Here is a 21,306-nt window from a genome sequence, read left to right as displayed (position 1 = left end):
ATAAAAGTTGGCAGGAAGCAGCAGGCTCTTTTCACCCACGTATCCCTGGCGTGACGATGAGCCCTGGCTGTGTCCCCAGGCCGTGGCGAGCTCCGGGGCAATTTCCACTGACTTCAAATAAGTAAAATCTGTATTAAACATTAATAAACATCCATGACCATTCCACATGTGGAATATCTAAAAGAACCTGTCCCGAGAGCACTGGGCTCTCCCTTGCAGCCACGGACTCTACTGGGAGAAGATGCCCTTGAAGCGGATCTTGTCTTCGGCGTCCTTCTCCCGCAGCCGCGCCTCCAGGCTCCGCAGCTCCTTGGAGACCACGGGGCGCAGCGAGGGGTCGAGTGCCAGGACTTTGGCAAAGTCAGCCTGCGCCTCGGCCACGTTCCACACGGCTGCGTGGGCCTTGCCCCGCTTGAAGTAGGCCTTGACATTGTCTGTGGGGAGAGAGCCAGGGTCAGCGAAGGGTGGGGGTGTCCTGGTGCCCTCCACAGGCACCTGGGATGGCTCGTGGCTCCTTACCCTCATACTTGTTGAGGATGGAGGAGCAGTGGTCCAGCACCTCGTAGTACTCCTCACACTGCAGCTTGCACTGGCAGTAGTTTAAGAGCAGGGGTGTGATCTTCTGGTCGAGCTCGATCCAGTCTGGAGAACCTGGCTGCTCCTGTGCCAGACAGAGCAGGGAAGTGAGGGGCAGCTCTCAAGCCCTGCATTCCTAAGGATGCCTGTGTGTATCTGGGGAGACCCACCTTCATCTGCAGGTTCTTGAGACAGGCGATGGCATCATAGTATTTGGCAGCTGCCTCAGACACCTTGCCCTGCCGGTATAGCTCGTTGCCTTCCTTGTGAATCTGGGGCACAGCCTGGAGCTTCTCCTCATCTGTCATGGCCCATGGGTCCTGCTGGTAGGAGCCGGGTGGCTCCACCTGCCAGCACCCCACCATGGAATCAGAGAAGAGGATCATGGAATCGTTTAGGTTGGAGAAGACCTCTAGAGTCCTCAAGTCCTGCACTGCCAGGGCCACTACTAAACCACATCCCCCATGCCACGTCTGTGTGTTTTCTGAACACTTTCACCCTGAGCTCCCCATGCCGGCACCTCACCTTCAGCACCTCGATGTCAAAGATGAGGGGCTGGGGGTTCTTCTGGAGCTCGTCGAGGTCGGGGTACCCCAGGGAGTAGTGCTCGTGCATCTGGGCAATGCTGCAGCAGTGCCGCTGCCCCTCCAGCGGGTCCTTCCCTGCTGCAATGTTCCGCAGGCTCTTGGACACTAGTGGGTAAAGCACCACGTGCTGCGGGAGGGAAGGGAGCCGGAATTTGAAGAGGGCGGGGGGGGAAAAATATAAGGATGCTCCAGCCTCGAACTCTGCGGCTGGAGCGCGCCGAGGGGGCCGCCAGCCGCGCCCACGACACAAAGTCACCGCCCACCTGCATAGGCCGCGCCCCCGAGCTACAAACCACGCCCCCGGCAGGTTCCGGCCCCGCCCACCTTGGCGTCGCACCGGAAGCGTGCGCGCTCGCCGGGCCGCATGGTTCGCAGCGCCGCTTCCCACACCGGCAGCTTGAACTTTTTCCCGGCGATGAGCTCCATGGGCTTCCCCCGCGCCCTGCTGTCGTCCACCGGCGTCTCCTCATCGCCGCACCGCAGCGTCCGGTAGTGGAAAGTGGCCTGAAGGAGCAGGAGGAGCCCGCGGCGTCACCATGGCGACGCAGGGGGGGTGGAGGTGGGCGGGGAAGGATGCGCATGCGCGCTTGCCCCGCCGCGTTCCGCTTCCCACATCCCCCCACCCCGCCCGTCCCCCCGCAGACCTGACCTTGGTGCCGTCGCGGAAGTCTGGCAGCGGCCCGGTGCCCTCCCGCAGCACCTCCTTGTCCACGCCGTCAGCCCGCAGCTGTTCGACTTGCTGCGCCATCGCGCCCGCTCCACCCGCGCCGCCAGCCCTGGCTCGGCCGCCTCCGTCGCCGCTCGGTTCTTTCCGGATAGTCGCGGCTGCGCGGGGCTCCCCCTGCCGGCCCGGGGGAGGTGCTGCGGGGCGGGGGCTCCCGGAATAGGGCGTGAACATAGGGAGGGGGCGTGGCCAGCTGAGGCACCGCGCTCCCGGTTCCCACGTGGTTCTCCCGGTTTCCCGTCTCCCCCCACTATTCTGGGGAGTCATTCCAGGAGGCACGGGAGGCATTCCGGAGTGAAACGTCCTGTTTGCCACCTACATGCAAAGGCCGCGGTGCGGAATGGGAGGTTGATAATGTCGCCGAGACCCACTGTGAGGGTTCCCGCCCGCTGCGGGGAACGTAGCCGGGTCGTCCCCTCCCTCCAGCCCCGGCTAGGTCTGCGTGTGGGTAGGAAGAGCAGGCAGCCGCAGCAGCGCCTTGCGAAACGGTTGGAGGGGACACCGTTGGGGGGGCTTAACAGGGTTTAGCGCAGCTCACGACATATCCAGGGGTGACACGAGGACACGGGCAGGTGGCAGGTCCCAGTCCCACAGAAGGGCTGGGGGCTCATGGCGGTGACTTCGCTGCTACAGGAATGACCCCGTAGGAAGCAGGCTGTTCTTCTGGCACTATCACTGCTCAGCACTGCTGGGGGTGGCTCAGACCCACTGTTACCCTCATACACAGCAGAGAACTCAAGAGAGATCCTGCTCCCCCCTCTTGCACCACTTGTTTTTCGGTGGTGGTTGATCCAAGATTACGCAGGTGGATCACCAGAAAATCAAGTGGGCTCTGTGCCCCCCCGGAATGTGGCTTCACAGCGGGGCGCAGCTACCGCGGAGCCGCGGCGTTCTCGGCGGCAGCGCAGGTGTCGGGAGGCGCGTGCGGTCGCTGGCGAGGCCGGGAGCCGCCGCGGGGTAACCGCCTCCTTCCTGCCCTGGCGGCGAGGCGAGCGCGGGGCCGCAGCTGCGGCAGCAGCGCCATGTGCCAGCGCCGCCGCGAGGGACCGGGCAGCTGGCACCTGGCAGCTCCGCCGAGAGCCGGGGGCTGCTGCCACCCCCCGCGGGGGCTCCGAGCAGGCGGGAGGGGAGCGCCCCGAGCACGGGGCTTTGAGCTTTGCAGGTGCCCGACCTCGAGGTGGTTCCCTCGATGCTCTCGGTAGGATGTGGGCTGAAGCCTTTCATGCCCATCAGGATGGCTCTTGGCGGGCACCAGCAGCAGCGCTGGAGCCCCGGGGCATGCAGGAAGGGCCCCCGCAGGGCAGGTGCTGTGGGGGGGCTGTCTCCCCGCGGGGACATCCGGGTGGCAGCCCACTGTGGCGAGGTGTGTGACGGCAGAGGCGCAGGCGAGGCTCATATTTGGGCACGGAGCAGGTTATTGGAGGCCGCGGCCCCGCAGCCGGGAGATGAGGCGCCTGATAAAGGCTGTCCCGGCGCTGCTGCTGCGTGCGTCGGCTCGGGCGCTGGCGAGAGGTGCCCTGGCTGCGCTGGCTGGGGGCCGGTGGCCATGGGGCCGCTGGTGGCGCTGGGGCTGCTCGTGTGCGTGCGGCTGTGCGGGGGTGAGTGTCGGGCGGGCGGGAGCGGGCCCCGCGGCGGCGGCGGCGGGCCCGGCTCAGCAGCCTCCGTGCCGCAGGCTCCGGGGAGCTGCGCCTGGTGGGCGGCGGCGGGCGCTGTGCCGGGCGCGTGGAGGTGAAGCACGACGGTGAGTGGGGCTCCGTGTGCGCCTTCGACTTCGACTGGGAGGCTCGCTGGGCCGCGGTGGTGTGCCGGCAGCTGGGCTGTGGCCGGGTGGCCAGGGCGTCCCTGCACGCCCCGTTCGGGCAGGGCAGCGGGCGGATCTGGCTGCAGCCCTTCTTCTGCAACGGCACCGAGGATGAGCTGAGGAACTGTTCCCACTTCGGATGGGGACGGCATTTCTGCGGCCACGAGCGCGATGTGGGGGTGACCTGCACAGGTGAGGGGACACGCTGGCCGGGCAGGGACAGCCACCTTGTGCTGGAGCATCCCGGGCTGGTCTGAGCCGTGCCGGTGCCCCTGTGCAGATGCCGTGGAGCTGAGGCTGGCGGGCGGCGGCAATCCCTGTGCCGGGAGGGTGGAGGTGAAGCTGCAGGGACGCTGGGGCTCGGTGGCAGACGACAACTGGGACCTGGAAGACGCCGAGGTGGTTTGCCAGCAGCTGGGCTGTGGCTCGGCTTCCGCTGCCTACTCTGCCCTCGAGCGCTTTGGCGTAGGGGACGGGCTCGTCAGCCTGGCCCTGGTGGACTGCAGCGGGGACGAGGCCACGCTCTGGGACTGCGAGATCCGTGGCTGGGGACCCTATAACAGCAGCATCCATGGCTTGGACACTGCCGTTGTCTGCCGAGGTAGGAGTTGCGCTTGAGGGGGTTGTGCCACTTCATGCACATCCCTTGTCACTGGCCCTGCACTGCTCCCACAGGCTTCTCCCAGCTGGTTGGTGGCGATGGAGCCTGTGCCGGGCGGCTGGAGGTGCGTCAGGGCCGCGCCTGGGTCGGTGTCTGTGAGGATGAGGTGGACATGAAGGTGGCCCAGGTGGTGTGCAGGGAGCTGGGCTGCGGTGAGGCTTGCCATCCCCGGTAGTGGCCGTTTTGGGGCAGCGTCGGAATCGCTCTGGGACGGGACCTTCCAGTGCGATGGCACCGAGCTCCTCCTCAGCGCCTGTGCCCGGCGTTCGCCGCAGAGCCAGGGCTGCAGCGGCCCTGCCAGCGTCATTTGCTCCTGTAAGTGCCAGGGACACGGGGGGCAGCTGGGGTGCCTGCACCATCAGTGCTCTCAACGCTGTTGCTGTCGCAGCCTACACGGGCTTCCGGCTGGGGAACGGCAGCTCGGGATGCTCCGGGCGAGTGGAGGTGGCCGTGAGGGGGACGTGGGGCTCCGTGTGCGCCAGCGAGTGGGACCTGCGCGATGCGCACGTCCTGTGCCGCCACCTGGGCTGCGGCCGCGCCTTCAGCGTGCTCCCGGGAGGCTTCTTCGGCAGCGGGGAGGGGCCGCTGCGGCCGGACGCCTTCGGCTGCAGCGGGAGCGAGCGGCACCCGGGCGAGTGCCCCGTGGCCGTGCTGGGGAAGCCCCCCTGTGCCCCCGGAAACGCCGCTGCAGTCAACTGCTCAGGTGGGTATGGTGGCTCTGAGAGGAGCCTTAAGGGCTTTTGGGACCCTCCCAAACGTGGAGATGGTATGCGATCATGCCGTGTTAATTTGTGATGAAGGTGTGAGTGTGGCCATTTTACAGGCACTGTCGAGTCCCTGCGGCTGGTGAAGGGTGAGACTCGGTGCGATGGGTGGCTGGAGTTGTCCACAAGCAGCGGGGACTGGCGCCGTGTGCCAGCAGAGGTTTCGCTCCTACGGAATTTGAGCAATGTGTGCTTGGAGCTGGGCTGTGGAGGAGTGGAGAAGAGACATACCGTCAATGGGAAGTCCTACCTCTTCGAAATGAACTCGGAGGAGAGGGACATCTTGGAAAGCGTGGTCAAAACCATTGTGCAGATGACCACTGATCTCGCCACTAGGACCATAGACGAGGATGAGTTTGGGTACACTTACGGGGGGATGACCACCGCACCAGCTGACATCCCTCATGGGACGAACCTTGTCTGCTCAGGTGGGTGACTTGAGAAGGGCCGGAGGTGCCGGTGCTCGAAGCAGCCACCCCAGCCCACTGCTTCCCTGCCCGCAGGCAGCCTGCAGGTGAGGCTGGTGGGGAGCTCTGGGCGCTGTGCCGGGCGTGTGGAGGTCTATTCCGGTGGCAGCTGGAGCTGGGTCTGCGGGGAAGGCTGGGAGCTGCAGGACGCGGCCGTTGTGTGCCGGGAGCTGGGCTGCGGCCCGGCACAGGCGGCCCCGGGCTGGGCGCGCTTCGGTGCCGGCTCGGGGCCGCTGTGGCCCTACAGCCCCGACTGCTCCGGGTCCGAGGAGTCTCTGTGGGAATGCGGGCGCACGGAACGGCGCGAGTGCGGGCGCGGCGTCGGGGCAGAGGCGGTCTGCTCAGGTCAGTGCCGGGCAGCCCCAGGTCAGGGCCCGGCAGAGGCCCCGGGGGTTCCCGGCCGTGCCGTGACCCCCCTGTCCCCCTTGCAGAGCACCTCTCCGTGCGGCTGGCAGGGGACCCTGGGCGCTGCCGGGGCTTCCTGGAGATGTTCCAGAACAGCACCTGGAGCCGCGTGTGCGCCAACGGCACCAGCCCCGGCACCGCCGCCACCGTCTGCCGCCAGCTGGGCTGTGGGGACCGGGGCTGGCTCTCGGCTGTCCCCGCCCAGGAGGCGACTGAGGCCTGGCTGGCCTGGGTGGGCTGTGAGGACGGGGCCCGCTCGCTCTGGCAGTGCCCCTCGGCACCCTGGCATCTGCAGAGCTGTGGCGCCGACGGGCATGCCCATGTGGAGTGTGAGAACAGCAGTGGTGGCACCACTGAGGGACACACTGCCCCATATCCGGAGGGTGCCAGCAGCACAGGTAGCTCTGCCCGTGCCTGCATGCCCCACAGCAGGCTGGCTGGGATCCCCCTCCCCTCACTGCCTGCCTGTGTGCCCACAGGTGTCCCCAGGAGAAAGCCCCCGGCAGTGGCCGTGGGGACTGTGCCTGTGCCCACTGTGCTGTGCGTGGTGCTGGGGACAATGCTGTGCCTGTCCCTGGGTGCCCTGGCCCTGCTGCTGTGCCGTGCCCGTGCCCGGCGCCCAGGTGGGTGTGGGTCGGTGGGGGTGGGGACAGATCCGGTTTGGGGGTCCAGGGGCCTCTGCCCTGTGGAACGGCTGAGAAGGGGACCAGGGGTGATCCCAGTGCCCCCACAGTGCCCAGAGCCCCAGGTAAGTGCTGCATCTCCTTCCAGGCCCTGGCAGAGCTGCAGATGCCATCTCCAACGCTGTCTACGAGGAGCTGGATTACAAAGCCATGCCTGAGTACCAGGAGGTGCCCACTCCCCCAGGTGAGTGCTGCCCTTGTATCCCAGCTGTGCCCACAGTGAAGGCTCCGCCTGGCAGCCCCACAGCACCTCTGGCTCCTGGTGGCCCAGCAGGGGCTCCTGACCATGGGCTGTGGCTGTCCCTGGGTCCCAGAGCAGCCCCGCTCTGTGGTGTGAGGTTCTGTCACCGGCGGTGCCGCTTGAGGCCATCCCCAAGTCCCTGTTTATGCCCTGCAGGTTCCCTGCTGGAGGGATGGGTGAAGAAGCTGCCGTATTACAGCGGGGACAGCGTGGAGGGGAGTGACACCGAGGCAGCCCCAGGTAGGGCCACAGGGCAGGAACCCAGCAGGGAGAGCTCGGGACAGGGAACACATCAGGGCTGGGAGGGCTGGCAGGACACATCCCTCCCTTGTTAGTCTGCAGGGAAACATCACCTATCCCTGTGGGACCACAGGGCCTCCAGCACGTGCCCAGGGAAAAGGCTGGAGGGGATGGCACAGCCTGAGCCCTGCCAGGGCCCCCTCTACTTTTCCCAGGTCTCCCTGCCCAGCCCGAGCCAGGAACCCCAGATGGCTATGATGATGTCCTGGATGTGCCCCAGGAGCCCCCCGCTGCCAGCACTGGGGACATCTCCGAGGGAGTGGCACGGCAGAGGTGGATCTGTGTGCTCCCCACAGGTGAGAGGGCTCCCAGCTGCCCTGTCCCCTCTGCAGAGCCACTCCATGGCAGGCTTTGGCTGTGGGGATGGGCAGGGCAGCAGATCCATGGGTGCTGCGCTCAGAGCCCAGGTGGGGTCTGTCAGGGGCACACGGAGCTGCCTGCCCCCTCAGACACCTTTCTGTGCTGTCCCCAAGGTGGGATCTTCTCACCTCCAGGTCCCCCAGGAGCCACTAGAGATCCTTCAGAACAGCTGCCTGGACTTATGGACTATGATGATGTCGGCCGCAGCACCCTGGGGACATTGCCATGAGGATGTCCCGGCCATGCTGCAGCCCTGGGGACACGTGTGTGGCAGTGTGCTGGGGACCTGTCCCCAGGGATGGTCGGCCTGCCCACAGAGTTCATCCCCCGCTGTGCAGTGCTGCAGGAAAGCAGCTCCTGTGTAGGGATTTTCTTGCATTTCAGTGTTAATTAGCCTTTTTTCCTATTAAAACTGAAACTGGTCAGAGACTCACTCCCAGGCCTGGAACCACATTTTTGTACTGGCAACTCCAACCAATCATATCAACCATTCACTGGGGATTCAGGGCAGGAAGTGGAACCACTGAAAACATCCTTGGCAGTGGTGGGCTGAGGGCGAAGAGTGGTGGGTGATGGCTGGGATAGTCTGGAGGGTCTTGTGGGAAGGGAGGTGCAGAAGCAGCCACGGTGCTGGGCCACGGCCCTGACTCACCTCAGGCTCCTCAGCGGGCAGGCGGGATGCCGGAGCTGCTGGCAGAGCTGCAGGACGCCCTGGGCTCCCAGCTCGTTGTCACTCAGGTCCAGGCAGGTGAGACGGGGCCCCTGCAGCAGCCGCGCAGCCAGGGCCGGGCAGGAGGCGCCCGACAGGCGGCAGCTGGCCAGCCTGTGGGAGCGAGGGAAACAGGGAAGGAGGGCTTTGGCCTCTGCTTGCTGAGCTGCTCCAGGTGGGAAGGGCGGAGCAGTGGCTGAGGTGCTCGCAGCAGCAGCGGGGGCTGCTGAGGCGGCAATAGCACAGCGCAATGAGAACCCTCGGGGAAGACGGGCACAGCCTCCCCAGGGCCCCCAGAGGTATCCGTGGACCCGGACGTCTCCTGTCCTCTGTGTCCGGCACAGCTGCAAAGCACACACCCAGCCCCCCAGTGCCCTCCGGATCGGGTGGCCCGCCCCACCGGGCCCGGTGTGGGCTCCGTGCGGTGCGCGCGTCTGTGAGCGGGGCAGCTCCGGACAGTTCCCGGTGCCGCAGTGCCCGGCAGCGCGGGGGATGGGGCAGGGCAGCTCCTCCCGCCGCCCACAGCGAGGGACCGGGACGCGGTGCCGGGGAGGAATGGCTGCGGGGCCGGTGGGTGGGCAGCAGCTGCAGTTCCAGCTGCTCCGTTTGTTCTGTGCAGGAGCCCCGGACGAGCGTCCGGCAAGTACCGATCGTCTGCATCAGTAAGGGCCGGGGAAAGCGGGATCCCGACCAGGTGTGGGACACTGACAGAGACAGCACGAGAGGAGGATCGGGATGAAGAGAGGCATTAGCGTGTATCTTTGTATGCCTGGAATGTGAGGTGGGTTAAAGCCCTGTTCCTCTGTCTGGGACAATCCCGGGAAGCAGCAGCTGGGGCTTTTTTTCTGTTCCTGCTGAAGCAGCAGAGTGAATTTATGGAGGGAGTCACCTGCGACAATGCCGTGGGGAAGCTGGAGTGGAACTGGTGAGGAAATGTGAGGTCTGAATGTGGCACTGGGTGTTTGGGGAACCTCCGGGGCCAGCGGGGTAAGTGGAGCCGCGGCTGTGGACGGGCACGGGTGTCATCATTGCAAGTGGATCCCTGCGTTGGGAATGTGGTCCCGGAGAGTCCGGTGAAGGGTGAGAGCGGGAAGTTTCCTGCAGTGCGCGGCTGGCGGGCTGCAGGGGGCCGGGGCGGCGGGGCCGGGGCGGCGGAGCCGCGGCGTTCTCGGCGGCAGCGCAGGTGTCGGGAGGCGCGTGCGGTCGCTGGCGAGGCCGGGAGCCGCCGCGGGGTAACCGCCTCCTTCCTGCCCTGGCGGCGAGGCGAGCGCGGGGCCGCAGCTGCGGCAGCAGCGCCATGTGCCAGCGCCGCCGCGAGGGACCGGGCAGCTGGCACCTGGCAGCTCCGCCGAGAGCCGGGGGCTGCTGCCACCCCCCGCGGGGGCTCCGAGCAGGCGGGAGGGGAGCGCCCCGAGCACGGGGCTTTGAGCTTTGCAGGTGCCCGACCTCGAGGTGGTTCCCTCGATGCTCTCGGTAGGATGTGGGCTGAAGCCTTTCATGCCCATCAGGATGGCTCTTGGCGGGCACCAGCAGCAGCGCTGGAGCCCCGGGGCATGCAGGAAGGGCCCCCGCAGGGCAGGTGCTGTGGGGGGGCTGTCTCCCCGCGGGGACATCCGGGTGGCAGCCCACTGTGGCGAGGTGTGTGACGGCAGAGGCGCAGGCGAGGCTCATATTTGGGCACGGAGCAGGTTATTGGAGGCCGCGGCCCCGCAGCCGGGAGATGAGGCGCCTGATAAAGGCTGTCCCGGCGCTGCTGCTGCGTGCGTCGGCTCGGGCGCTGGCGAGAGGTGCCCTGGCTGCGCTGGCTGGGGGCCGGTGGCCATGGGGCCGCTGGTGGCGCTGGGGCTGCTCGTGTGCGTGCGGCTGTGCGGGGGTGAGTGTCGGGCGGGCGGGAGCGGGCCCCGCGGCGGCGGCGGCGGGCCCGGCTCAGCAGCCTCCGTGCCGCAGGCTCCGGGGAGCTGCGCCTGGTGGGCGGCGGCGGGCGCTGTGCCGGGCGCGTGGAGGTGAAGCACGACGGTGAGTGGGGCTCCGTGTGCGCCTTCGACTTCGACTGGGAGGCTCGCTGGGCCGCGGTGGTGTGCCGGCAGCTGGGCTGTGGCCGGGTGGCCAGGGCGTCCCTGCACGCCCCGTTCGGGCAGGGCAGCGGGCGGATCTGGCTGCAGCCCTTCTTCTGCAACGGCACCGAGGATGAGCTGAGGAACTGTTCCCACTTCGGATGGGGACGGCATTTCTGCGGCCACGAGCGCGATGTGGGGGTGACCTGCACAGGTGAGGGGACACGCTGGCCGGGCAGGGACAGCCACCTTGTGCTGGAGCATCCCGGGCTGGTCTGAGCCGTGCCGGTGCCCCTGTGCAGATGCCGTGGAGCTGAGGCTGGCGGGCGGCGGCAATCCCTGTGCCGGGAGGGTGGAGGTGAAGCTGCAGGGACGCTGGGGCTCGGTGGCAGACGACAACTGGGACCTGGAAGACGCCGAGGTGGTTTGCCAGCAGCTGGGCTGTGGCTCGGCTTCCGCTGCCTACTCTGCCCTCGAGCGCTTTGGCGTAGGGGACGGGCTCGTCAGCCTGGCCCTGGTGGACTGCAGCGGGGACGAGGCCACGCTCTGGGACTGCGAGATCCGTGGCTGGGGACCCTATAACAGCAGCATCCATGGCTTGGACACTGCCGTTGTCTGCCGAGGTAGGAGTTGCGCTTGAGGGGGTTGTGCCACTTCATGCACATCCCTTGTCACTGGCCCTGCACTGCTCCCACAGGCTTCTCCCAGCTGGTTGGTGGCGATGGAGCCTGTGCCGGGCGGCTGGAGGTGCGTCAGGGCCGCGCCTGGGTCGGTGTCTGTGAGGATGAGGTGGACATGAAGGTGGCCCAGGTGGTGTGCAGGGAGCTGGGCTGCGGTGAGGCGCTTGCCATCCCCGGTAGTGGCCGTTTTGGGGCAGCGTCGGAATCGCTCTGGGACGGGACCTTCCAGTGCGATGGCACCGAGCTCCTCCTCAGCGCCTGTGCCCGGCGTTCGCCGCAGAGCCAGGGCTGCAGCGGCCCTGCCAGCGTCATTTGCTCCTGTAAGTGCCAGGGACACGGGGGGCAGCTGGGGTGCCTGCACCATCAGTGCTCTCAACGCTGTTGCTGTCGCAGCCTACACGGGCTTCCGGCTGGGGAACGGCAGCTCGGGATGCTCCGGGCGAGTGGAGGTGGCCGTGAGGGGGACGTGGGGCTCCGTGTGCGCCAGCGAGTGGGACCTGCGCGATGCGCACGTCCTGTGCCGCCACCTGGGCTGCGGCCGCGCCTTCAGCGTGCTCCCGGGAGGCTTCTTCGGCAGCGGGGAGGGGCCGCTGCGGCCGGACGCCTTCGGCTGCAGCGGGAGCGAGCGGCACCCGGGCGAGTGCCCCGTGGCCGTGCTGGGGAAGCCCCCCTGTGCCCCCGGAAACGCCGCTGCAGTCAACTGCTCAGGTGGGTATGGTGGCTCTGAGAGGAGCCTTAAGGGCTTTTGGGACCCTCCCAAACGTGGAGATGGTATGCGATCATGCCGTGTTAATTTGTGATGAAGGTGTGAGTGTGGCCATTTTACAGGCACTGTCGAGTCCCTGCGGCTGGTGAAGGGTGAGACTCGGTGCGATGGGTGGCTGGAGTTGTCCACAAGCAGCGGGGACTGGCGCCGTGTGCCAGCAGAGGTTTCGCTCCTACGGAATTTGAGCAATGTGTGCTTGGAGCTGGGCTGTGGAGGAGTGGAGAAGAGACATACCGTCAATGGGAAGTCCTACCTCTTCGAAATGAACTCGGAGGAGAGGGACATCTTGGAAAGCGTGGTCAAAACCATTGTGCAGATGACCACTGATCTCGCCACTAGGACCATAGACGAGGATGAGTTTGGGTACACTTACGGGGGGATGACCACCGCACCAGCTGACATCCCTCATGGGACGAACCTTGTCTGCTCAGGTGGGTGACTTGAGAAGGGCCGGAGGTGCCGGTGCTCGAAGCAGCCACCCCAGCCCACTGCTTCCCTGCCCGCAGGCAGCCTGCAGGTGAGGCTGGTGGGGAGCTCTGGGCGCTGTGCCGGGCGTGTGGAGGTCTATTCCGGTGGCAGCTGGAGCTGGGTCTGCGGGGAAGGCTGGGAGCTGCAGGACGCGGCCGTTGTGTGCCGGGAGCTGGGCTGCGGCCCGGCACAGGCGGCCCCGGGCTGGGCGCGCTTCGGTGCCGGCTCGGGGCCGCTGTGGCCCTACAGCCCCGACTGCTCCGGGTCCGAGGAGTCTCTGTGGGAATGCGGGCGCACGGAACGGCGCGAGTGCGGGCGCGGCGTCGGGGCAGAGGCGGTCTGCTCAGGTCAGTGCCGGGCAGCCCCAGGTCAGGGCCCGGCAGAGGCCCCGGGGGTTCCCGGCCGTGCCGTGACCCCCCTGTCCCCCTTGCAGAGCACCTCTCCGTGCGGCTGGCAGGGGACCCTGGGCGCTGCCGGGGCTTCCTGGAGATGTTCCAGAACAGCACCTGGAGCCGCGTGTGCGCCAACGGCACCAGCCCCGGCACCGCCGCCACCGTCTGCCGCCAGCTGGGCTGTGGGGACCGGGGCTGGCTCTCGGCTGTCCCCGCCCAGGAGGCGACTGAGGCCTGGCTGGCCTGGGTGGGCTGTGAGGACGGGGCCCGCTCGCTCTGGCAGTGCCCCTCGGCACCCTGGCACCTGCAGAGCTGTGGCGCCGACGGGCATGCCCATGTGGAGTGTGAGAACAGCAGTGGTGGCACCACTGAGGGACACACTGCCCCATATCCGGAGGGTGCCAGCAGCACAGGTAGCTCTGCCCGTGCCTGCATGCCCCACAGCAGGCTGGCTGGGATCCCCCTCCCCTCACTGCCTGCCTGTGTGCCCACAGGTGTCCCCAGGAGAAAGCCCCCGGCAGTGGCCGTGGGGACTGTGCCTGTGCCCACTGTGCTGTGCGTGGTGCTGGGGACAATGCTGTGCCTGTCCCTGGGTGCCCTGGCCCTGCTGCTGTGCCGTGCCCGTGCCCGGCGCCCAGGTGGGTGTGGGTCGGTGGGGGTGGGGACAGATCCGGTTTGGGGGTCCAGGGGCCTCTGCCCTGTGGAACGGCTGAGAAGGGGACCAGGGGTGATCCCAGTGCCCCCACAGTGCCCAGAGCCCCAGGTAAGTGCTGCATCTCCTTCCAGTCCCTGGCAGAGCTGCAGATGCCATCTCCAACGCTGTCTACGAGGAGCTGGATTACAAAGCCATGCCTGAGTACCAGGAGGTGCCCACTCCCCCAGGTGAGTGCTGCCCTTGTATCCCAGCTGTGCCCACAGTGAAGGCTCCGCCTGGCAGCCCCACAGCACCTCTGGCTCCTGGTGGCCCAGCAGGGGCTCCTGACCATGGGCTGTGGCTGTCCCTGGGTCCCAGAGCAGCCCCGCTCTGTGGTGTGAGGTTCTGTCACCGGCGGTGCCGCTTGAGGCCATCCCCAAGTCCCTGTTTATGCCCTGCAGGTTCCCTGCTGGAGGGATGGGTGAAGAAGCTGCCGTATTACAGCGGGGACAGCGTGGAGGGGAGTGACACCGAGGCAGCCCCAGGTAGGGCCACAGGGCAGGAACCCAGCAGGGAGAGCTCGGGACAGGGAACACATCAGGGCTGGGAGGGCTGGCAGGACACATCCCTCCCTTGTTAGTCTGCAGGGAAACATCACCTATCCCTGTGGGACCACAGGGCCTCCAGCACGTGCCCAGGGAAAAGGCTGGAGGGGATGGCACAGCCTGAGCCCTGCCAGGGCCCCCTCTACTTTTCCCAGGTCTCCCTGCCCAGCCCGAGCCAGGAACCCCAGATGGCTATGATGATGTCCTGGATGTGCCCCAGGAGCCCCCCGCTGCCAGCACTGGGGACATCTCCGAGGGAGTGGCACGGCAGAGGTGGATCTGTGTGCTCCCCACAGGTGAGAGGGCTCCCAGCTGCCCTGTCCCCTCTGCAGAGCCACTCCATGGCAGGCTTTGGCTGTGGGGATGGGCAGGGCAGCAGATCCATGGGTGCTGCGCTCAGAGCCCAGGTGGGGTCTGTCAGGGGCACACGGAGCTGCCTGCCCCCTCAGACACCTTTCTGTGCTGTCCCCAAGGTGGGATCTTCTCACCTCCAGGTCCCCCAGGAGCCACTAGAGATCCTTCAGAACAGCTGCCTGGACTTATGGACTATGATGATGTCGGCCGCAGCACCCTGGGGACATTGCCATGAGGATGTCCCGGCCATGCTGCAGCCCTGGGGACACGTGTGTGGCAGTGTGCTGGGGACCTGTCCCCAGGGATGGTCGGCCTGCCCACAGAGTTCATCCCCCGCTGTGCAGTGCTGCAGGAAAGCAGCTCCTGTGTAGGGATTTTCTTGCATTTCAGTGTTAATTAGCCTTTTTTCCTATTAAAACTGAAACTGGTCAGAGACTCACTCCCAGGCCTGGAACCACATTTTTGTACTGGCAACTCCAACCAATCATATCAACCATTCACTGGGGATTCAGGGCAGGAAGTGGAACCACTGAAAACATCCTTGGCAGTGGTGGGCTGAGGGCGAAGAGTGGTGGGTGATGGCTGGGATAGTCTGGAGGGTCTTGTGGGAAGGGAGGTGCAGAAGCAGCCACGGTGCTGGGCCACGGCCCTGACTCACCTCAGGCTCCTCAGCGGGCAGGCGGGATGCCGGAGCTGCTGGCAGAGCTGCAGGACGCCCTGGGCTCCCAGCTCGTTGTCACTCAGGTCCAGGCAGGTGAGACGGGGCCCCTGCAGCAGCCGCGCAGCCAGGGCCGGGCAGGAGGCGCCCGACAGGCGGCAGCTGGCCAGCCTGTGGGAGCGAGGGAAACAGGGAAGGAGGGCTTTGGCCTCTGCTTGCTGAGCTGCTCCAGGTGGGAAGGGCGGAGCAGTGGCTGAGGTGCTCGCAGCAGCAGCGGGGGCTGCTGAGGCGGCAATAGCACAGCGCAATGAGAACCCTCGGGGAAGACGGGCACAGCCTCCCCAGGGCCCCCAGAGGTATCCGTGGACCCGGACGTCTCCTGTCCTCTGTGTCCGGCACAGCTGCAAAGCACACACCCAGCCCCCCAGTGCCCTCCGGATCGGGTGGCCCGCCCCACCGGGCCCGGTGTGGGCTCCGTGCGGTGCGCGCGTCTGTGAGCGGGGCAGCTCCGGACAGTTCCCGGTGCCGCAGTGCCCGGCAGCGCGGGGGATGGGGCAGGGCAGCTCCTCCCGCCGCCCACAGCGAGGGACCGGGACGCGGTGCCGGGGAGGAATGGCTGCGGGGCCGGTGGGTGGGCAGCAGCTGCAGTTCCAGCTGCTCCGTTTGTTCTGTGCAGGAGCCCCGGACGAGCGTCCGGCAAGTACCGATCGTCTGCATCAGTAAGGGCCGGGGAAAGCGGGATCCCGACCAGGTGTGGGACACTGACAGAGACAGCACGAGAGGAGGATCGGGATGAAGAGAGGCATTAGCGTGTATCTTTGTATGCCTGGAATGTGAGGTGGGTTAAAGCCCTGTTCCTCTGTCTGGGACAATCCCGGGAAGCAGCAGCTGGGGCTTTTTTTCTGTTCCTGCTGAAGCAGCAGAGTGAATTTATGGAGGGAGTCACCTGCGACAATGCCGTGGGGAAGCTGGAGTGGAACTGGTGAGGAAATGTGAGGTCTGAATGTGGCACTGGGTGTTTGGGGAACCTCCGGGGCCAGCGGGGTAAGTGGAGCCGCGGCTGTGGACGGGCACGGGTGTCATCATTGCAAGTGGATCCCTGCGTTGGGAATGTGGTCCCGGAGAGTCCGGTGAAGGGTGAGAGCGGGAAGTTTCCTGCAGTGCGCGGCTGGCGGGCTGCAGGGGGCCGGGGCGGCGGGGCCGGGGCGGCGGAGCCGCGGCGTTCTCGGCGGCAGCGCAGGTGTCGGGAGGCGCGTGCGGTCGCTGGCGAGGCCGGGAGCCGCCGCGGGGTAACCGCCTCCTTCCTGCCCTGGCGGCGAGGCGAGCGCGGGGCCGCAGCTGCGGCAGCAGCGCCATGTGCCAGCGCCGCCGCGAGGGACCGGGCAGCTGGCACCTGGCAGCTCCGCCGAGAGCCGGGGGCTGCTGCCACCCCCCGCGGGGGCTCCGAGCAGGCGGGAGGGGAGCGCCCCGAGCACGGGGCTTTGAGCTTTGCAGGTGCCCGACCTCGAGGTGGTTCCCTGGATGCTCTCGGTAGGATGTGGGCTGAAGCCTTTCATGCCCATCAGGATGGCTCTTGGCGGGCTCCAGCAGCAGCGTTGGAGCCCCGGGGCATGCAGGAAGGGCCCCCGCAGGGCAGGTGCTGTGGGGGGGCTGTCTCCCCGCGGGGACATCCGGGTGGCAGCCCACTGTGGCGAGGTGTGTGACGGCAGAGGCGCAGGCGAGGCTCATATTTGGGCACGGAGCAGGTTATTGGAGGCCGCGGCCCCGCAGCCGGGAGATGAGGCGCCTGATAAAGGCTGTCCCGGCGCTGCTGCTGCGTGCATCGGCTCGGGCGCTGGCGAGAGGTGCCCTGGCTGCGCTGGCTGGGGGCCGGTGGCCATGGGGCCGCTGGTGGCGCTGGGGCTGCTCGTGTGCGTGCGGCTGTGCGGGGGTGAGTGTCGGGCAGGCGGGAGCGGGCCCCGCGGCGGCGGCGGCGGGCCCGGCTCAGCAGCCTCCGTGCCGCAGGCTCCGGGGAGCTGCGCCTGGTGGGCGGCGGCGGGCGCTGTGCCGGGCGCGTGGAGGTGAAGCACGACGGTGAGTGGGGCTCCGTGTGCGTCTTCGACTTCGACTGGGAGGCTCGCTGGGCCGCGGTGGTGTGCCGGCAGCTGGGCTGTGGCCGGGTGGCCAGGGCGTCCCTGCACGCCCCGTTCGGGCAGGGCAGCGGGCGGATCTGGCTGCAGCCCTTCTTCTGCCGCGGCACCGAGGATGAGCTGGAGCAGTGTCCGCACTTCGGATGGGGACGGCATTTCTGCGGCCACGAATGGGATGTGGGGGTGACCTGCACAGGTGAGGGGACACGCTGGCCGGGCAGGGACAGCCACCTTGTGCTGGAGCATCCCGGGCTGCTCTGAGCCGTGCCGTTGCCCCTGTGCAGATGCCGTGGAGCTGAGGCTGGCGGGCGGCGGCAATCCCTGTGCCGGGAGGGTGGAGGTGAAGCTGCAGGGACACTGGGGCTCGGTGGCAGACGACAACTGGGACCTGGAAGACGCCGAGGTGGTTTGCCAGCAGCTGGGCTGTGGCTCGGCTTCCGCTGCCTACTCCGCCCTCGAGCGCTTTGGCGTAGGGGAAGAGCTCGTCAGCCTGGCCCTGGTGGACTGCAGCGGGGACGAGGCCACGCTCTGGGACTGCGAGATCCGTGGCTGGGGACCCTATAACAGCATCATGCATGGCTGGGACACTGCCGTTGTCTGCCGAGGTAGGAGCTGCGCTTGAGGGGGTTGTGGCACTTCGTGCACATCCATCTCTTGTCACTGGCCCTGCACTGCTCCCACAGGCTTTTCCCAGCTGGTTGGTGGCGATGGAGCCTGTGCCGGGCGGCTGGAGGTGCGTCAGGGCCGCGTCTGGGTCGGTGTTTGTAAGGATGAGGTGGACATGAAGGTGGCCCAGGTGGTGTGCAGGGAGCTGGGCTGCGGTGAGGCACTTGCCATCCCCGGTAGTGGCCGTTTTGGGGCAGCGTCGGGATCGCTCTGGGACGGGGCCTTCCAGTGCGATGGCACCGAGCCCCTCCTCAGCGCCTGTGCCCGGCGTTCTCCCCTGAGCCGGGGCTGCAGCGGTCCTGCCAGCGTCATCTGCTCCTGTAAGTGCCGGGGACACGAGGGGCAGCTGGGGTGCCTGCACCATCAGTGCTCTCAACGCTGTTGCTGTCGCAGCCTACACGGGCTTCCGGCTGGGGAACGGCAGCTCGGGATGCTCCGGGCGAGTGGAGGTGGCCGTGAGGGGGACGTGGGGCTCCGTGTGCGCCAGCGAGTGGGACCTGCGCGATGCGCACGTCCTGTGCCGCCACCTGGGCTGCGGTCGCGCCTTCAGCGTGCTCCCGGGAGGCTTCTTCGGCAGCGGGGAGGGGCCGCTGCGGCCGGACGCCTTCGGCTGCAGTGGGAGCGAGAGGCACCCGGGCGAGTGCCCCGTGGCCGTGCTGGGGAAGCCCCCCTGTGCCCCCGGAAACGCCGCTGCCGTCAACTGCTCAGGTGGGTATGGTGGCTCTGAGAGGAGCCTTAAGGGCTTTTGGGCCTCTCCCAACTATTGCGAGCAGATGTTGCAGGGATGGTTTGGACTGAAGTTTGTTCTGAGCCAGCGGCTACAGCCCCAAGGCTCTGGTGGTGAATTTGCAGGTGTTGGCTTTCCCACGTCCGTGAGGCTGGTGCATGGTCAGAGCTTGTGTGATGGTCGGCTGGAGGAGACCATAACCAGCCCAGCCTGGCGCCGTGTGCCTCTGGAGCAGTGGAAGTCATGGGATGTGTACATGGTATGCGCGGTGTTGGGCTGTGGCCTTCCCAAAGATGTTTACACTGCCTTGGGTTCGGCTCCTGCATTGACCAGCAGCCTCAGCGAGGTGGACATCATGACTGAAGAGATGGACAGCATTTCGGGCGTGGGCTCTGCATTGAGCAGCAGCCCTGAGGAGATGGATGACCAGCTGGAGGGGATGGGTGATGACTCAGGGATGGGCCCTGCACCAAACAGCAGTCATGAAGAGATGGTCATTGTCTGCTCAGGTGGGTGTCTTGAGAAGGGCTGGAGGTGCCGGTGCTCGAAGCAGCCACCCGAGGCCACTCCTTCCCTGCCCGCAGGCAGCCTGCAGGTGAGGCTGGTGGGGAGCTCTGGGCGCTGTGCCGGGCGTGTGGAGGTCTATTCCGGTGGCAGCTGGAGCTGGGTCTGCGGGGAAGGCTGGGAGCTGCAGGACGCGGCCGTTGTGTGCCAGGAGCTGGGCTGCGGCACGGCACTGGCGGCCCCGGGCTGGGAGGGCTTCGGTGCCGGCTCGGGGCCGCTGTGGCCCTACAGCCCCGACTGCTCCGGGTCCGAGGAGTCTCTGTGGGATTGCGGGCGCACGGAACGGCGCGAGTGCGGGCGCGGCGGCGGGGCAGCGGCCGTCTGCTCAGGTGAGTGCCGGGCAGCGCCAGGTCAGGGCCCGGCAGAGGCCCCGGGGGTTCCCGGCCGTGCCGTGACCCCCCTGTTCCCCTCGCAGAGCAGCTCTCCGTGCGGCTGGCAGGGGACCCTGGGCGCTGCCGAGGCTTCCTGGAGGTTTCATATAATGGCACCTGGGGCCGCGTGTGCGCCAACGGCACCAGCCCCGGCACCGCCGCCGCCGTCTGCCGCCAGCTGGGCTGTGGGGACCGGGGCTGGCTCTTGGCTGTCCCTGCCCAGGATGCGACTGAGGCCTGGCTGGCCTGGGTGGGCTGTGAGGACGGGGCCCGCTCGCTCTGGCAGTGCCCCTCGGCACCCTGGCACCTGCAGAGCTGTGGCACCGACGGGCACGCCCATGTGGAGTGTGAGGACAGCAGTGGTGGCACCACTGAGGGACACACTGCCCCATATCCGGAGGGTGCCAGCAGCACAGGTAGCTCTGCCCGTGCCTGCATGCCCCACAGCAGGCTGGCTGGGATCCCCCTCCCCTCACTGCCTGCCTGTGTGCCCACAGGGGTCCCCAGGAGAAAGCCCCCGGCAGTGGCCGTGGGGACTGTGCCTGTGCCCACTGTGCTCTGCGTGGTGCTGGGGACGCTGCTGTGCCTGTCCCTGGGTGCCCTGGCCCTGCTGCTGTGCCGTGCCCGTGCCCGGCGCCCAGGTGGGTGTGGGTGGGTGGGGATGGGCACAGATCTGGTTTGGGGGTCCAGGGATCCCTGCCCTATGGAATGGCTCACAAAGTGGCCAGGGGTGGTCCCGGTGCCCCCACAGTGCCCAGGGCCCCAGGCAAGTGCTGCATCTCCTTCCAGGCCCTGGCAGAGCTGCAGATGCCATCTCCAACGCTGTCTACGAGGAGCTGGATTACAAAGCCATGCCAGAGTACCAGGAAGTGCCCACTCCCCCAGGTGGGTGCAGCCCTTGTATCCCAGCTGTGCCCGCAGTGAAGGCTCTGCCTGGCAGCTGCACGGCACCTTTGGCTCCTGGTGGCCCAGCAGGGGCTCCTGGCCATGGGCTGTGGCTGTCCCTGGGTCCCAGAGCAGCCCCGCTCTGTGGTGTGAGGTTCTGTCACTGGCGGTGCCGCTTGAGGCCATCCCCAAGTCCCTGTTTATGTCCTGCAGGTTCCCTGCTGGAGGGATGGGTGAAGAAGCTGCCGTATTACAGCGGGGACAGCGTGGAGGAGAGTGACACCGAGGCAGTCCCAGGTAGGGCCACAGGGCAGGAACCCAGCAGGGAGAGCTGGGAACAGGGGACACACCCGGGCTGGGAGGGCTGACAGGACACATCCCTCCCTTGTTAGTGTGCAGGGAAACATCACCTATCCCTGTGGGACCACAGGGCCTCCAGCACGTGCCCAGGGAAAAGGCTGGAGGGGATGGCACAGCCTGAGCCCTGCCAGGGCCGCTGGTCACTGCCATGGCCCCCTCTGCTTTTCCCAGAGTCCCCTGCCCAGCCCGAGCCAGGAACCCCGGATGGCTATGATGACGTCCTGGATGTGCCCCAGGAGCCCCCCGCTGCCAGCACTGGGGACATCTCCGAGGGAGTGGCACGGCAGAGGTGGATCTGTGTGCTCCCCACAGGTGAGAGGGCTCCCAGCTGCCCTGTCCCCTCTGCAGAGCCACTCCATGGCAGGCTTTGGCTGTGGGAATGGGCAGGGCAGCAGATCCATGGGTGCTGCGCTCAGAGCCCAGGTGGGGTCTGTCAGGGGCACACGGAGCTGCCTGCCCCCTCAGACACCTTTCTGTGCTGTCCCCAAGGTGGGATCTACTCCCCTCCAGGTCCCCCAGGAGCCACCAGGGACCCCTTGGAACAGATCCCTGGGCACACAGACTATGATGATGTCGGCAGCAGCGCCCAGAGGACATTGTCATGACGATGTTCTGGCCATGCCACAGCCCTGGGGACACGTGTGTGGCAGTGTGCTGGGGCCCTGTCCCCTGCCCACAGAGTTCAGCCCTGGCTGTGCCGCGCTGCAGGAAAGCA

At 67.2% G+C, this 21,306-nt stretch overlaps 3 protein-coding genes and 1 pseudogene across 4 annotated transcripts; 3 read left to right on the top strand and 1 right to left on the bottom strand.

The window, feature by feature from the left end:
* Positions 1-112: 112 nt before the first annotated feature.
* AIP (AHR interacting HSP90 co-chaperone) lies at positions 113-2,019 on the bottom strand. Its single transcript, XM_084208064.1, has 6 exons — positions 1,813-2,019; positions 1,488-1,667; positions 1,102-1,290; positions 747-923; positions 520-661; positions 113-434 (listed from the first exon to the last, which is right to left on the bottom strand). The coding sequence occupies exons 1-6, from the start codon at positions 1,909-1,911 to the stop codon at positions 229-231; spliced, it is 993 nt and encodes a 330-aa protein (XP_084064190.1). The 5' UTR covers positions 1,912-2,019; the 3' UTR covers positions 113-228.
* Positions 2,020-3,332: 1,313 nt separating this feature from the next.
* On the top strand, positions 3,333-7,869 carry LOC311155496 (scavenger receptor cysteine-rich type 1 protein M130-like; annotated as a pseudogene). Its single transcript has 12 exons — positions 3,333-3,399; positions 3,491-3,880; positions 3,969-4,289; positions 4,364-4,664; positions 4,738-5,052; positions 5,173-5,541; positions 5,617-5,925; positions 6,012-6,608; positions 6,757-6,852; positions 7,066-7,149; positions 7,365-7,505; positions 7,683-7,869. The product of its transcript is annotated as a scavenger receptor cysteine-rich type 1 protein M130-like (transcript).
* A 2,129-nt stretch (positions 7,870-9,998) lies between these two features.
* LOC311155495 (scavenger receptor cysteine-rich type 1 protein M130-like) lies at positions 9,999-14,528 on the top strand (the record flags this gene model as incomplete). Its single annotated transcript, XM_084208719.1, has 13 exons — positions 9,999-10,065; positions 10,157-10,546; positions 10,635-10,955; positions 11,030-11,332; positions 11,406-11,720; positions 11,841-12,209; positions 12,285-12,593; positions 12,680-13,051; positions 13,133-13,276; positions 13,425-13,520; positions 13,734-13,817; positions 14,033-14,173; positions 14,351-14,528. The coding sequence occupies 13 exons, from the start codon at positions 9,999-10,001 to the stop codon at positions 14,464-14,466; spliced, it is 3,027 nt and encodes a 1,008-aa protein (XP_084064845.1). The 3' UTR covers positions 14,467-14,528.
* A 2,239-nt stretch (positions 14,529-16,767) lies between these two features.
* Positions 16,768-21,196, top strand: LOC311155494 (scavenger receptor cysteine-rich type 1 protein M130-like; the record flags this gene model as incomplete). The annotated part of the gene is made up of 12 exons (XM_084208718.1): positions 16,768-16,819; positions 16,894-17,214; positions 17,303-17,623; positions 17,702-18,004; positions 18,078-18,392; positions 18,537-19,304; positions 19,391-19,762; positions 19,844-19,987; positions 20,136-20,231; positions 20,445-20,528; positions 20,763-20,903; positions 21,081-21,196. The coding sequence occupies 12 exons, from the start codon at positions 16,768-16,770 to the stop codon at positions 21,194-21,196; spliced, it is 3,033 nt and encodes a 1,010-aa protein (XP_084064844.1).
* Between the last annotated feature and the right edge of the window lie 110 nt (positions 21,197-21,306).

The sequence above is a fragment of the Fringilla coelebs genome (genome assembly GCF_963513975.1).
Source record: "Fringilla coelebs genome assembly, chromosome: 6".
In the NCBI taxonomy this organism is placed as follows: Eukaryota; Metazoa; Chordata; class Aves; order Passeriformes; family Fringillidae; genus Fringilla; species Fringilla coelebs.
The sequence above is the reverse complement of the archived record's forward strand: the minus strand, read 5'-3'. Positions and strand labels throughout refer to the sequence as shown.